This window comes from Clupea harengus, chromosome 16 (genome assembly GCF_900700415.2).
Source record: "Clupea harengus chromosome 16, Ch_v2.0.2, whole genome shotgun sequence".
Taxonomy (NCBI): domain Eukaryota; kingdom Metazoa; phylum Chordata; class Actinopteri; order Clupeiformes; family Clupeidae; genus Clupea; species Clupea harengus.
The window spans coordinates 20,751,031-20,767,399 of record NC_045167.1 but is presented as its reverse complement, the minus strand read 5'-3'; the positions used below and the strand labels follow the sequence as shown (position 1 = coordinate 20,767,399).

The following is a 16,369-nucleotide window of genomic DNA, read 5'->3' as shown; positions in this document are numbered from 1 at the left end:
AACTCCTTCAGAGATTGCTAACCCGCCTCTCAGCTCCGTTGGAGAGACAACTCGACAATTATGACGGAGACAAACACTTTTTGTTGCAGAGAAAGATGCCTCTAATGAGTGGCCATGATGGCGTTCGAGTTTCCCCTTCATCTCTGAACTGTAGCTGAATATCTGTGCAGACATACAGTGGGCATCCACGCGTTTCACCTGAAATGTTGCGTTTCACCACAGTAGTCTTGTACGTTTACTGACATGCTGTGTCTGTGACGCCTGAGGAGTAACTGGTTAAATTAGGTAGAGGTAGAAGTCCTAGCCTCTTACAAAAATATTAATTTAAAATGTTGAGGAAAAGAATCGGGGTGAACATTTCATTATCCCACTCACATTAAACATTACCACCTGTTTCAATGACTGTCAAGAAATCAGATTTGTTCAGGAAGCAAGGGAAGGGTTGGAAATAGGATGAAGACTGAGTTTGTTAAATCTGTGCTTCCTGGTATTGTTTGAGGGTAGTTGGCTACATCCAACAGATCCGGGTCCTGAGAGTTCAGTGAAGAGGAGGGGATGACATTTAAACTTGGCTGTTGGTCTTGGTAGATTCAGTGTGATAGATTCATACTGAGGTTTAAATAATGATAATTTTCCAAACACTGAAAGATTGAGTCACTGCATCACATAAGCCTATATTTGTGTTAATTCATTAATGATTGTAGGAAGCCGTATGCTCTGTGATCTTTTCCCTCGGTGCAGCAGTAGCCGGTTGAGAGTGTGTACTTAAGTCTAGAAAGGTTATTCAAGGATAAATTGACTTCCTCCAGAAATTCAGTAAATCTTTGTCAAGGAAATTCTTTGCAAAGCATTTTAAGCCTGTGAGGGTTTACCATGAAGGCAAGTACAGCCTTGAAGAGGCTTTGTAGGCTGCTGTCTCCTTCACCTTTGTGTGTCATGCTGTGCCACTGACAATTTGAAATGCTGTATTGTCAAACCGAAAGATAGGGGAACAGACACAGAGAGAGAGAAATGAAGATAGATAAAGCAATCTACAGGTAGAGGGAACCATTTCCAGTATGTTCTGCTTCATAGTTGATACATAAGGGAACCAATCAGTCTTCTTCTCTCAAATGGTGACAGTGGTTTGGGAAGATAAATCACTTAAGAACTGGGACCAAAACCTTCTTCATTCTCCATTCAGAGGAAAAGCGTGGCGGCAAGGATATGTACTAGCCTGACGATGTCATACTCATAATTCTAGTCAGAATATGAGTCTGATACCGGTCCATTGGGCTGTGATTATGGGGCGTGTTTCAACCGAACCAGGAGAAAAAATGCCTCTTCGCTCAATTGGTTACCTACAACCAATCAGAACAACGTAGTATGTGACCAGGGCCAGCTGATAAATTAAACTTTTACCGGATCCCGTAGGAAGGAAGGCAAAAACATCTTTTCGATTGACAAATGCCTTGATCGCGTTTCTCTGTTCCTCTTTCAAAATGAATGCACTGTCAATGTCTAAATGGACTCGAATCTATACATTTCAGCTCTCCAGCGGCAGCCATGTTTGTTGAAAACGAATTCAACCCGTGTGTTGGTGACGCGGTTGATTACGTTACTGTTGATCATCTGTCCATCATAGTATAAAGCCCGCCTTGACAATTTGATTGGTCCGGACATTTCTGTCCGGAGATAATTTCTCCCCAATGGAGCAACACCAGACCGAACTTCCCGACTTCAAATGTTGTGGGCGGGGCTAAGTTCGGTCTGGTATCCAGGCTAGATATGTACTGTACACAGATGGCATTGTGGGAAGATGTTTGTCCTCTTGTTTACATTAGAAGCCCCAGCTAATGGCTGCCCACCTACAGGGCCATTCTGACAACATCATGGGCAGGAAACAGTGGAGAAGTGCCAGTAGGTACAGGAGGTGTATCAGGCAGCGATGCTATAGCTGTGGAGAGCTGTCGTCTGTTTGTTAATTAGACATTAAGTTGTTGGGCCGCTTTGATCTGCTAATTTGTTTAAGATGGAATTTCTCAGAGCCGCTCGTCAGGGCGCTGACAAAGCGATCTAACACCAAAAGGTCATTTGTGCTTGGAAATTCCTAATGGTCATCCTCCGCCAAAAGGATAGATTTATTTTCCCTCTATTGTCAGGAAATGACACGGTGGGGCCAATTAGCGTTAGCTCACCCTGTATGGGGGAATTGATAGAATGAGCTGTGCAGGTCTTAAACGGAGGGCCCCCCGTTGTGATTTTGGCCTCGTGTCTGGACTGACCCCTGCCGGAGCCAGAGCTTGCCTGGGAAGGAGGAGGCGAGGAGTGAGGTGTGGTGGGGGTTGGCGTTGTTGGAGTGTGCAGATTTTTGGAAGAAAAGCTTGACCTAACTCGGATGCCCCCGGTGCTAGGAGAGTGAAACAGATGGTGAGCTTCCTCTCACAGTGGCGTGCACAGAGTCCAGCCCCGATGAGACAACAGCTCCCGCACACGGGCTTGATGACAGAGGCGAAGGACATTATCCTCTGTGTTCTGGGATGCGTCGTGGTAATGCTGTGATAACAGGAAGCGGCCCTGGTGATCTGAAAGATCGTTTCATAAACAAACTTGTTTCCTGTAATAATTTCCTTTTGCGTGTGTTCAATTAGCATCGCTCAGCTGGTATAATAGCCACAGTAATGTCATTAGGCTCCGGTTGGACAGCACTGTGGTTATTGGTTTTTTTTTTTTTTTCTCATGCTAGGCTAGTCCAGGGCACATGAATAAATTGTATATCAGGCATGGAGGGTAGCATAACACATAGTTTTACTTTAAATCACTTACAGACAGCCCTGATGTCTTCATGGAGGGAGACTGGGGTTGATTTAATCAGTGAGTCATATGGTCGACCTTTATATAAAGATACAAAATACACCCTGAGAGATAAATCAAGGGACTATTCTGGGGGGAGTCATGGTTACATTTGTAACTATGGATATGTTACTGAACCCTGGTTTCAAACCTGGGCATGCAAAACAAAAAGGAAACCTGTTTATTAATTTAGAAGGCAAAATTCAGATATCACTACTGTACAAATAATACATTTTTTTGTTGATAATGATGAAAAGGCACGATGATAAATAGGTGTTCAGTATGTAGGAACAAACAAACAAAGATGTCTTGAGAGATTTTTATAATGAGATCCCTCACATTATTAGAAAAACAAATACAGATTTGACCCGAACCGTTATAGGACAACTTATGTTTGCTTTAAATGTGTCAATGTCTAAATTTAGGCTGTGTATACAACAAATATGTAAATAAGCATGTAACACATAGAGAGATGGTAGTTATAGTTTAATGTATTCATGAATGTGCGTTTGGCAGTGGGTTTACGTGGTCACGTTGTTGGAAGGAGATATAACATGGGTTTGGCAAGGAAATCACTGCAAAGAGCAGAATGAATAATAAATGCCTCATAGCTGTGGTATTTACACATACTGAATGTTTTACCAGAAGGTTCTGTGCTGCTTTTGAAATGGAGGTGTGCAGCATCTCCTTGTTAACTTGTCTAACGTGCAGCACGGTGTGTTGTAAATATTTAATGCCACATTGTAGCAGAGAGTTAGATTTTAGAGTTATTGCTTGGTATTCCATGCTCCTAGAAAGAACTCTTGTGGAACAGTTGGTCAGTCCCTAGCTCTTGTTAGTGAATGAATATCCCTCAGAAGACATTTTTAGCCGTATTTTTGTTGTTGACTGTTCTCCGGCCTCACTAACTCCCACAAGCGTGTACAGACAGGGAAAAAGCCTTCATGCGGAGATACAAATACTGTGTATAAATGCTGTTTCTCATGGACTAGTGGGAGAAATGTGCTGTGACTGACCTGGAGGTGCAGCAGTGGAAGTAAGGGATTGCTGCACAGTGGGGAGGTGGGGGGGGGGGGGGGGTAGGGTGCCACCAGATGTGACTAGCATCTGGTGGCCCCCTACTGTGGCATAATGGAGGAGGAGGGGGGGGGGGGGGGGGGGGGTTCGTTCATGCTGACTCCACAAATTGATGATTTTAAACAGTGAGCAGTGAGGCCTTGGTGAAGTCCTGTCAAGCATGGAAACAGTACCCTGCTGTGCCTCCCGATCACCACACATATGAAACCCTTCCCGAAGCGCTCAATGAAAAAATAGCCCACTAGAAGGGCATAACACTGAGAGCCTCTGAGCATAGATGATCTGGTCGACAGGCAATGGTCTTACATGTATTCTTTGTGTTCTTCTCTTCAGCTGTGAGCATTCATAGACCCCTTGTGTACCATGCCACGTGGGCGGTTAAGCATATTTTTAGCTCAGTATGAAATTACACACTTATGTGAATTGGTGTCAGCCTCAGACCAGTGTAGTGTGGTGGTAGAAGGAGGGAAATAAACACTGCGTGGACCCCAAGGCCTTCTTTCAGTCAGCCAGGTAATCATGTTACCTCACTCAAGGTCAGCCAGGTAATCATGTTACCTCACTCAAGGTCAAAGAAGGCATCTGGCGCTTGTAGCTATATCTCTCTGATGATGTTAAATGCCCTGGTTAGTGCTTGAGCTGACAGGTTCTTCTGAGCTGAAATGTCCTCAGTGGAAATTGTGTGTGTGTGTGTGTGTGTGTGTGTGTGTGTGTGTGTGTGTGTGTGTGTGTGTGTGTGTGTGTGTGTGTGTGTGTGTGTGTGTGTGTGTGTGTGTGTGTGTTGAGAGGCTTTTCCACGGGCCACAAATCGCCCTCAGCTACCATGCAAATCTTATTTCAATGCGTTTCGGTGTATACCCACAGGATGAGGCTTGTGTCTTCGGCACTGAGTCGTGCTGGAACTCCATTAAGAGTGCTACGCATTAAGAAGCGCCCATAAAAGAAAATTGCCTCTCTTTTTTTACACTGAATATGAACGCAAAGAAGGTAGCGTTCAAATTTTTGAGTTGCAATTGCATGAAATAAAACTCAAGTTTGTGTCTTGTCGAGTAGTTGTTCTGAATATATGTCTGAATCTTTGTTGCTAGACACAGAGTTAGACAACCAGAGAAGTGACAGATGGATGTGACTGTTAAAAAAAAAGCCCTTGAGGATATCATTATCTCAGCTGGAACTTTGGGAATAGCGGGGAGCCACTTCCCTGGTTCCTTCACTCATTTCCTTGCTGTGATCTCAAGGCAGTGACTTACAAAGACATTTGTATGCAGTACCACGAAACCAATATCAGACTTTCTATGGGGACAGAGAAGTATGTTGTTTTCACCTTGCCTTTTGTATCTCTTGAAATGTTATCCTTTTTGTTTACCTGTCCTTCGAATAGCAATAGATGGAAATAAAAAATAGATTTCACAGTGCTCGGTCTGTGGAATTCATTTTAATATTTTTGGCCTGGGAGTGAAAGTCTGTAAATGTCAGTTTACTTTTAGAGACCTCGTCTTGGATATATGCCTGTAAATGAATTAGGTTTTATTGCGGCTGATAGCATCAGGAATGCAGAAGCTTGTTCCATACATTACCTTTGACATTTTCAAATGGGATTAAATCCCAGCATCCAAAACTACATGAGCCAGTTGATAACGAGGTCCTTGGGTTTAAATGCTTACAGAGCTCCCAAATCCAAGTGAAAATACAACACAACAGAAGCCGAAACCAACCGGTGAAGATTTTTGCTAAACTCCTGACAAAGACAAGCGAATAGAAGTGCAACTCCAGTCACACAGGGTAAAAAAAAGAACGGAGCCTGCTCCGAGGATCTGTGAAGCGTGGACTCTAAATTGCTAGAATCGTCCGAGCTCTTGATGTGGATAGAGAAATTGGTGCTAATGAGCTCAAGAGAGCGAGGGGCTGAGGAAGGAATGCTTGCTCGCTCGCTCGGTCCCCCGACCTTCTCGTAATGAGGAATACATTCCTATAAAATGTACAGTACAGGAAAGCCAATGCAGCTCTGTTACCAGGCCTGTCATTAGCACCGCAGCTCACACTTGGTTTTCTTAATGACTGGTGCAATTGGTGCACTTGACTTGATGAGGCAAAGTGCAACTGTGCGTGATGGAAATTGAAGAGAGACTTTGACAATATCCTGGAAGTGGAACAACTACCATGACAGTGCTGCATTATTTAATCATAAAGGCCCTTCCCACACTTATTGCCTACACTGTCATCCAATCTGTAAAGACAGCTGTCTGAACTGAAGAACAGTTTCTTAAATGCAGTGATATCTTTCTCATTCAGGATGTCAAAATCGATTGGGGCAATTGCAGCTATACTGCACAGACGTGAGGGAGTGAGAATAGTTGATTTAGTTATCTGCTCAGACAGGAAATATTAAGTCTTTTTAAACAGATCAGTTCTCTATTTTCCACACACCTTGGTGGACTGCTTGAGCAGCAGATGCTGATGTGTAATTTATTTAGCAGCTAGAGATGTCAGCTATCCTTCTGAACATGAACTCTCTTTTTTTATTTCAAGGCCAGCGGCAGAATGCTAAGATGAGAATGTAGTATACTTCATTAGGTTTCTATCTATGAGCTGTTTTGGGCTCAGCCCTCTATGGACAGTGTTATGCTGAAACTGCAAAACATTTAGTGCAGCATTTCAGGAGGCCGAAGATTTCTTTTTTTCTTAATTTTCATTCATAAAACTGAAAACAGTAGGGAAGTGTGCACTGTGTTTCGAAGCACATTCCCAGAAAGATATGCGTCCATAACATAGTGGTTGTTTTTCATGAGCTTTTCAGAGAGGACCCCAGTGAAAACCTGTGGAGCCTATGGCAAACGCGTAGTCGCTGGTAGTGTAATAGTAGGCTACATTTAATCTCCATTTTAGAAATACAATCATTGGCAAAAAAATGGATAAGTATTGTAGACAGTAGGCTGAACAATAATAGCCTAGAAAGGAAAGCGGCGGTAACCACACCTGAATACATGTCCATACATACATATGTCACATACCACGTCCCTTTTTTTTTTTTTAAACATGCCAAGTACAGTGATACAATGAAGCTGATATGGTTGCTTATGTATACATATCAATCTCCCAAAATGCTTACATTTTAGAGAATATATCAAAGAATATATCTGTTTATTAAGCCATATTCATCCTCCTATTAACTAGACACGTCTCAAAACCCCAGAATGTAACTCACAGGTACTGCTTCACACCCTTCTAGTGTACAGCCACCACATTCACAAACTACAGGTCCCTAAGTATTCATAGAATAAGATATACAACAAACTCTTTTGTAAACTTTTTTCAAGATAACACGCTTTTCTTGGAGCAGAAAATATATGGTTATTTCACTTAATTCTTCCTCATTCTCTGTCTTAATGTGGTGGACATGTTACATACTGCTATGCGATACGTCTAGTTGGTTTCTATCTCAGCCAGAATATCCTTGTTGTCCTTAGTTTTGTAAATGAAAAACAACAAGGTAGTTGAGTTCAGAGGTGCGTTAAAATTTGGTGAATGTTCGAGGTGAAAGCGTTTTTGTGTAAGCATTCCCAATTGTTTCAGTACAACCCTAACCCTTGGTCTAGTGTTCATGTTTGTGCGCAGAGCTCTACCCCCTCAGACCATTTGTGTGTGTTCGCAAGCTTTTGCAGTGAACTCAATGCCAAAATCTGTTTGAAAATGTTTGCCAATATTTGCCTGTGTTTGCTATTTTGACTGTACCTCAGGTGTTTTGACGAGCACTGCTCAAAATGCATCTTTGTTTACAAACATAATTTGTTTACAAACACAATCAGGAAACCTATCTGCAGGCTCCACTGTAAAACACGATAATTTTTCTGTATCCGTTATCAACCTTGCTGGTCTACCTTTACAAAACTGGGTTTTTATAATAGACTTTAATCCAGTTTGAGTCTTGGGAATAGTGGAAACAGACATCAAACGGACTTTCACGTTTGTACTGGTGCATGGTGTCATGCCTGAGCTGAAATGATGGATATCAAGCCTTGCCCCTGTGCCACCCACTCGCAGCGTAATTTCCTGGCCGTCTCAGAGGACACTAAATTAATCTGCCAGGATGTGCTATGGCAACGGCGATGAGGGAGGAGAGCAGTGTGCGGATGTGAGGGGGAGGTAGCGACATGAAGGTGAAGGCCTGTCCCTTTAGGTGTGTAATGGCTTTGTTGTAAGGAGCAGAGGATCCCACTGTGGGCATGGGCTGATTCCAGAACAGACATAACGAACCACGCCAGATATGGGCCGCGTCCATTGCAGAGGCAGCCGTGATCTGCTTCATACAGCTGACTCTCAAACAGACCTGGGGCAAAACTGAGCCGGATCTGCTCCGGAGCAGCAGCTCTCTGGAGTGGCAAATTAGAGTCGTAGTCCTGTAGGAGATCTCCTGTGAACATTAGAGTCGTACTCCTGTAGGAGATCTGTGAACATTAGGGTCATACTCCTGTAGAAGATCTCCTGTGAACATTAGAGTCGTACTCCTGTAGGAGATCTGTGAACATTAGGGTCATACTCCTGTAGAAGATCTCCTGTGAACATTAGAGTCGTACTCCTGTAGGAGATCTCCTGTGAACATTAGAGTCGTAGAGTCGCTCTTGTGTCCAGCCACCCTCTTTGGCATGCTGGTGGTGGGCCAATGCAAAGCACCCGACTGCTTTCTCTTGCCTCCCTAGCCTTGAGCGAGCCCATTTCCATTATCCCTCCAATCGATAGGTTGAGTAGGCATGGTCTTTCTCACCGCGCTCTACTGTTAATGTAATTCAATGGTGTTTTTTTTCCCCTCTTCTTCCTCTTCCTCTATATCCTCACTCCTTCTCTTTCACTCTTTCTCCTCCTCCTCCACTCCTCTATTGTGTCTCTTCTCATACCTCATTTCCTTTCAACACACATCTCTATCCCTCTCTCTCTGTCTTTCTCTCTCTCATTCTCTTTTTCCCCCTCTTTCTCTTTCTCATTTTATCTCCCTCTTTCTCTATTCCTCTCTCTTATTCCCCCTTCTTTCTTGGTTTCTCTTTCCCCCTATTTCTCTCTCTCTATCCCTGTCTCTCTTTCCCCCTTTTTCTCTATTTCTCTTTCCCCCTCTATCTCTCTTTCCCCCTCTCTCTCTCTCTCTCTCTCTCAGATGTGGCAAGGGCCATTGAATTGCTGGAGAAGCTCCAGGAGTCTGGGGACGTCCCAGGTCACAAACTCCAGTCCCTGAAGAAGGTTCTGCAGAGTGAGTTCTGCACGGCCATCAGAGAGGTGAGTCCCTGGCACACCGATCCCTCTCACACACCACCAGCCAAGGGGCAATGGAGTTCATCTCCAGCAGCAACCTGTAGTTTCGATAAGTGCGCACATAAGCCCTGTCTGGGTGGCAACACAGACCCCGTGAATGCTAACATTATCCCTCAAATCCGAGGCTGTCATGTCTAAAGCTAAAGCTGTCAATCGAAACTGAATCCAGGACACTCCTGGAAGTTTTAGCGGGACTCAACCAAAGGGGTCGGCGAGCCGCTAATGTCTGCCTCGTGGCGCTGCAAATGGAGTGGTAGGGATTTGTGAAAGGGACGAGTGGCAGAGCAGCACAAAACGCAGCGGGCTATCAGGACGGTAATTGTAGGGAGGGGAGTACGGCAACAAAACAGTGATCCTCTCATTTGGTGGAGGATTACAGTGGTCTGGCAGCCGCCTAGGAGCCCCTGGAGGCCGACGTCTCCTGCCACGGCATTCCCCCCACCGCACGCACACATGCGCTTCCTGGAAGCCTATGCAACACGCTGAGGTTTAGTCCTAACAGCTGGCTATTCTTTTTTTTTTAAAGATTAAAAGCACAAATAAGCTAACAAGCTAGCAATCAAACGCAAGTTTAGGATGTCAGCTCAGCAGTCACCTAGGGAACTAAAAGTGGATTGTTGGTTACCAAACAGCCACAGTTCTTTATTCAGTAGTGTAACATATTTCCCTCTCTCTCGCTCTCTGCACGGTACAGATAAAATAGCCTTCAGTGGACCCTGAACAGGCGAATGAGACAGGAGAAGTACAGGGTGTGAGGAGATCGACCATGCTAATTATTCCCATTATTGCAGGCATTGTTAGGGTAGCGTGCCGCTGCGCCACGATACACAACAGCTGCACCCTCTCCCTCTCTCTCTCTCTCTGTCTCTCTCACTTTCTCTCTCTCTCTCTCTGTCGCTCTCTCTCTCTTCCTCGGTCGATGATCAGTAGCAGGCGCCCTCCTGTTGTCAGGGTGTAGATTGCTTATTTGCAACGCAGCCTCCAACACAAAAGGATGCGCAGGACCATCTCACAGTGTCAGGGGAGGGTGGTGCTGGTGGGTGTTGCAGAGAGCTTGACAATCATGTTTCCGTGTGCTGTTATTATTGCGTTGGCGTCGCAGATGTGTGCATTCAGCGCATGTGTCAGTCGGAGTCGGAGTGGGAGGTAGTGATTCCCGATCGCACGTTTTGCATGTTATTATGTGTCCCTGTCGATTGCTTCTCCTAAGCCATACTGGGCAGGATGACAATGTTGAAGAGAAGTGTGGAGTGCTTTCATCTTACAGTGGTTCAACACACAGTTTTGTATTTTTACAGTTGCTTTGGGGTGTCATATACTTGCCTGCGACCATCTGACATTGCGTGAATACACAGTAGTAATTTACCATTGGCGTGTAATTTGGAATGAACCTGGACGTGCATTTGTTTCTCTCTGTTACTGTAAGACATGCTTTTGCCCCTCGTTGTCATTTTTTGTCCTGCAGGGCTTTCTCCGAATGAGCTCATTTCATGGTCTGGTTAGCAGACATAATAACACAGGGACTGGCTTTTTCACTTATCAAGCACGAGAACCGTTTTCCACACAATGTTGATTTAATTTACTGCCTAGGACTCGAGCGTACGAATAGGCAAAGGGATGGCGGGGAGACGTCGCGATGAAAAACAGCCACGAGGAAATGGTCACCCTGTTAATAAGCGACACAAACGCCGTTGAAAGGGAGTTTTATAATGAACCGTTTGTGACTATCAGAAAGAGAGAGAGGGAGCAGAGAGAGACAGACCGTGCTGCCATAGATCTCGCGGCCCTGAGACAGTGGCTGTAAATCAAGCTGAATGAGTCGTCAAGCTCACTCAGCCATGCATCGGAAGAGAGGAGGAACACGACACGGATGAATGGCAACTTCCATCTTCCATCGTGATGATGAAGAGGGTCTTCTGACCTTTCTGGAGTTTTTCACCATACCTGGGCGGTATCCGCGACCATGTGTCGTTCACTCGAAGAGGGGTTTATTAACCATTGTTTCTCCACAAATAGCTCTTTTGTTAAGCGGATGTTAAGTGGTTGCCATCGTGGCCAAGAGGTCCTCTGCACCTAAGACAAGTGTGTTTGACATGCGCGGCTGCTTTTCCGTTTCTAAGGCAACATCTTAAAGAAGATGACAGCCTAATAGGGGCCGCCGGTGCAAGCTGAATGGTACTGTTAGAACTGGACTGCATCGCTAATGGTAATTGTGGAGGCGCACAACACTGACGAGCTCTTATCAACTTGTGGGCGGGCGAATCTGTCATATTCCTGTTGGAGGGGGACACAATGCAGTTAAATTATGAGAAGAGTGTGTGTGTGTGTGTGTAGAATAGAATAGAATAGAATATATTTATTTGTCATTGCACAAGTACAACGAAATTGAGGTAGCAGCTCTCAGACACAAAAACAATAAAAATATAGATTGAACATATATATATACATATTTACACTATAAAAACACAAGACATATAACACAACAGAGAGACAAATACAGGTCAGTTTTGTGCATTGTTAAGTGCTATGATGGCTCTGGGATAGAAGCTGTTTCTCAGCCTGTCTGTTTTTGCTATGATGGTCCTAAAGCGTCTCCCTGAGGGCAACAGTTCAAATAGGTGGTAACCAGGGTGTGTTGAGTCTCTGAGGATACTGTGGGCTTTTCTGAGGCAGCGTGTTTTATAAATGTCCTCAAGAGGTGGAAGAGAGCAGCCAATTACTGTTTGCGCTGTGTTAATGACCCTCTGGAGTACCTTTCTTTCTGCTGCCGTGCAGCTGGCAAACCACAGCGAGATGCCATAGCTTAGCACTGACTCCACAGAGCAGCGGTAAAAGGACACTAACAGTTTCTTTTTTAATTTGTTCTTCCTGAGTAACCTCAGGAAATACAGCCTCTGTTGTGCCTTTTTCAGCAGTGCAATGGTGTTTCTGGTCCAGGAAAGGTCCTGCTCGATGTGAGTGCCCAGGAAGCTGAAGTCTGATACCCTCTCCACTCTCTCCCCATTGATGGCAATAGGCTGCATGTCCGATTTTTTCCTCCTATAGTCGACTATCAGCTCTTTTGTCTTGGAGGTGTTGAGGACAAGATTGTTCAAGGTGCACCATGTCGACAGCCTTTGCACCTCCTCCCTGTATGCAGTCTCATCTCCTCCTGAGATGAGCCCCACCACGGTTGTATCATCTGCAAACTTAATGATGGCATTGCTCGGGTGGGTGGGAGTGCAGTCATGGGTATAGATGGTGTAGAGTAGGGGGCTCAACACGCAGCCCTGCGGTGAGCCGATGCTGATGCTGAGAGCTGAGGAGAGATGGGATCCTACTCTAACCCTCTGGGAGCGGTCTGTCAGGAAATTTCTGATCCAGTAGCAGATTTGCTGTGAGAGCCCTAAGTCCATTAGTTTGGTGACCAGTGTTGTGTGTGTGTGTGTGTGTGTGTGTGTGTGTGTGTGTGTGTGTGTGTGTGTGTGGCAATGAGGAGAAGCAGATAGTCAGTCTGTCTCCAGCTGACAGGGAAGGGCCTGAATGAGGGCTATTAATGCAGCGGGGGCTTCAGTTGTCTGACCTTCAGAGTGGCTGTCATCGAGGAACCAGAGGAGCCCTTGCAGCTCGGCATCATCTCTCTGGCGGTCGGTCCCTCACTCGCTTGTCGACCATCGCTCTCTTCTCTCTCTCTCTCTCTCAGACTGTGAAGTGGGCAGCCATGGTTACATGCATCATGTGACCTCGTTCCCCCCCACAGACTTTTTTTTCTCTTTTTTTCTCTCTCCAGCATCAGGCAGCTGTGTGCCAGTGACACGGTCACTGCTGCTCAGCCAAGCCACACCAGCTGAGAGATGCATGCTCTGTGACCGTACCCTCAGACACAAACGCACACTCACACACACATGCATAAGTACACACACACATATGCACATACACACACATAGAGAGAGAGGGAGAGAGAGAGAGAGACCAGGGGATTACATTCCTGCACCATGCTCACAGACATACACTTGCACAAACTCACACTCACACACTCCTCAGTTGAGCCACACCAGGTAAGAGATACTCTGTGGCCTTACCTTCAGACACACACACACACAAACCTACAAAAATGCATACAATCATACACACACACACATACAAGCAAACACACTTACACAAATCCATACAAACATACACACATACACACAGACACACACACACAAACACACCTCCACAAATTCATACAAACACACAGACACACACACACAAACACACCTCCACAAATTCATACAAAAATACACACACACACACAAACACAGAGACACACACACACCCAGGGATGCGTGCAGCTATACCGCTGAAATAGATCTGGGTTAATGAAAGCCCATCATGGCCAACAGCCAGTGAACCAGAGAGCACGAAGAGTGGCCCCTCAGGGAGAAACACACAGAGGGAGAGGGAGAGAGGGAGGGAGGGCTGGGAGTGTGAGGGAGAGAGAGGGAATGATAGGGAGTGAGACAGAATGATTGAGGGAGCGAATCTAGAAACAACGACTGAGAGTTAGAGAGAGAGAGAGCGAGAGAGAGATACAGAGAGATACAGAGAGAGAGAGGGAGCATCATGAGATGGAAGTACCACACAAGAGGAAATAAACAGAGGTGTAATGCGATGAAACAGTCCTGCAGGTGTAGCGATGGAGTGGCGGGGAGAGAATGAGAGTAGAACAATATTACACAGATAGCACATCACTAGAAGAGGAAGAGGAGAATGGACGGAAGTATCATGAGATAAAAGAGCCATACCACACCACTAGAAGATGAAGAGGAGAGAGGACGGAAGTATCATGAGATAAAAGAGCCATACAAGAAAAAAAAGGTAAAATGTGAAACAGTAATGTGTGTGTGTAGCAAGAGAGGAGGCAGAGAGGGAAAGAGCAAGAGAAAGCAGGGCAGTGTTTCATAGACGGGGAGAGAGAGAGAGAGGGAGAGAGAAAGAGGGAAGGAAGGAAGGAAGGAGGAGCAGCAAAGAGGAAGCCCTGAGGAGGCTGCTGCCGCTCTCTCGGTCCTCCGACACGTATCCCAGGAGTCTCCACGCAGGCACTCAGAGCTTTCTCCAACCCCCCTCCAGTTTTCACTCCTAGTGCATACAGCTCCCTCTCCTCTCCTCTCCTCCCCTCTCCTCTCCTCCCCTCTCAGCCATTACAGGAATGTTAATGCTTGTGTGGCTGTTTACTGCTGAGATCTCAGCACTAAAAACACACTATACTCTCAGCACGATAACATCTTTTATAAGCACAGTTTGATTTCAGCATAAATGCCGCCATGTTGTTTCTATAAACTAGAAAACACTGCTTCCTGCTATTAGTCACTGTTTTCATTATACTTGTACTAAGTACAGTGTACCTTTTATACAAATACGTGATATTACCAGATGATGGTGGGGCCAGAGTTAGATTTATGATTAGGGATAGTAGCATGTAACTATCTCCAATTGAGAAGTGCATTATTACCTTTGTACATACACTGTATTAAGGAGGTTTAAAGTAGTAGGATCTTACATTACAGTACACCCATTACAGAACAAGTTTATTTGGTCATTTTATAATATGACCTGCGTCTCTCCTTTAAAAAAAAATCAAAATCAAAATAATAATAATAATAATAATAATAAATATAGCTGCAAGCAGCGATGCGGATTCCTCCAAAGATTGCGAAACCAGGGGAAAATGTATATTCTTCACAATTTTGGAAAGAAGAGTAAAAGAAGGAAAGAAGAGTGAAGAAGGGAAAGAAGAAAAGAAAGAAGTGTCTTGCTAAAGAACGCTTCGACAGGGAATTGAACTTACAACCTTCTGAATACTAAACGACTTCTCTACCCCTGTACCACTGACGCGCAGGTTAATATCTCAAAGATTTGCTGAGATATTACTTCACTTCCTGTTTGCGCATTTTTTCTGCTGAATTTGAGTGGCTGTACCGGACAAACGGTTGTGAGGATCAAAATTCTATGAATGAGGCTTGGTCTGAAGATCATCTCTGGTGATTTTGAAGAAGATTTGACCAAAATTGTAGGAGGAGTAAGCTTTCAAAGGTTTTTTGATAAAACCGGGAATAACAGAAAATCTATACAACCGAAAATTGGCGCCATTGAACGTCGAATTCGTCTTGATCCAAGGAATCCAATGGTACCTCATTTTTGAAAATCGGTCAAACGGTTCAAAAGTTACAGTGTTAACAAAAGTCCAACTTTGACCCGTTGGTGGCGCTAGTGTGGTCTAGTGGGAGACATGAAACTTGGTGTGAGTGAAGAAGGGACTGTCCTTAATGAGTGTGCCAAATTTCAGAAAAAGTTACCATATGGGATTTGAGAAAAATTGTAGGAAGAGTAGGCTTTCAAAGCAGTTTGATAAAACCGGTAATAGCGGAAAATCGGTCTAGTGGGAGACATGAAACTTGGTGTGAGTAAAGAAGGGACTGTCCTTAATGAGTGTGCCAAATTTCAGAAAAAGTTACCATACGGTTCTAGGGGCTGCCATTGACTCCCATGGTACAAGAATAATAAAGCCTACAATAACAATAGGTTTCCTCCTGACGGAGGAATCCTAATAAATAGTTACTGTGAGATCGTAGAACACTTCATGTATGAGATGGTGAGCGTCATAATGACTGCTAACGAGCTCAAAGCTCATTAGGCTTCATTTCAGTGCCCTAATGCAATTTAAGCACGTCATTATACCAGGAAAACAAAGTGAGACTTGTTGTTTTATAAAAGCATTTTTCCCTGAGATGTAATTTGATTGCCTATTGAATAATTCAGCTGAAAATCATAAATCCAATTTAGACTTCAGCTGGTGGAGGTTTTTACATGCAGTTTAAAGCATCGCTGACTGAAATAGCTTGACCTTTATTGTTATGCATGTGTGTCTCCAATGCAATCATCCGAGTGCTATGCCTGCCCTGGGAGTTCTAAAACATTCTGTGTATCTTAATTGGTATTCAGATTTAAATCCACTGGCTGTATGAATATGCGATTGTTTTGAGAGCTACTGACATTATTAAGTGTTGGGGGGGCTTGATTGTTTTCAGGTTAAGTGGAAAGTTCACTGTTGTCTTTTGATGTGATATTTATGTGCATTTGTTGATATCTACAGACGGATTTTTGATGGGAACATGACACGATTGATACATTGTTTACG

General features: G+C 44.4%; 1 protein-coding gene across 1 annotated transcript in view; it reads left to right on the top strand.

Annotated features, from left to right (window-relative positions):
• Positions 1-16,369, top strand: part of lin7a (lin-7 homolog A (C. elegans)) — a 32,502-nt gene that overhangs the window by 1,698 nt on the left and 14,435 nt on the right. The window contains exon 2 of the mRNA XM_012841348.3: positions 9,056-9,174. Within this exon, the coding sequence (XP_012696802.1) occupies positions 9,056-9,174 (119 nt within the window). The remainder of the gene's footprint in view (positions 1-9,055; positions 9,175-16,369) is intronic.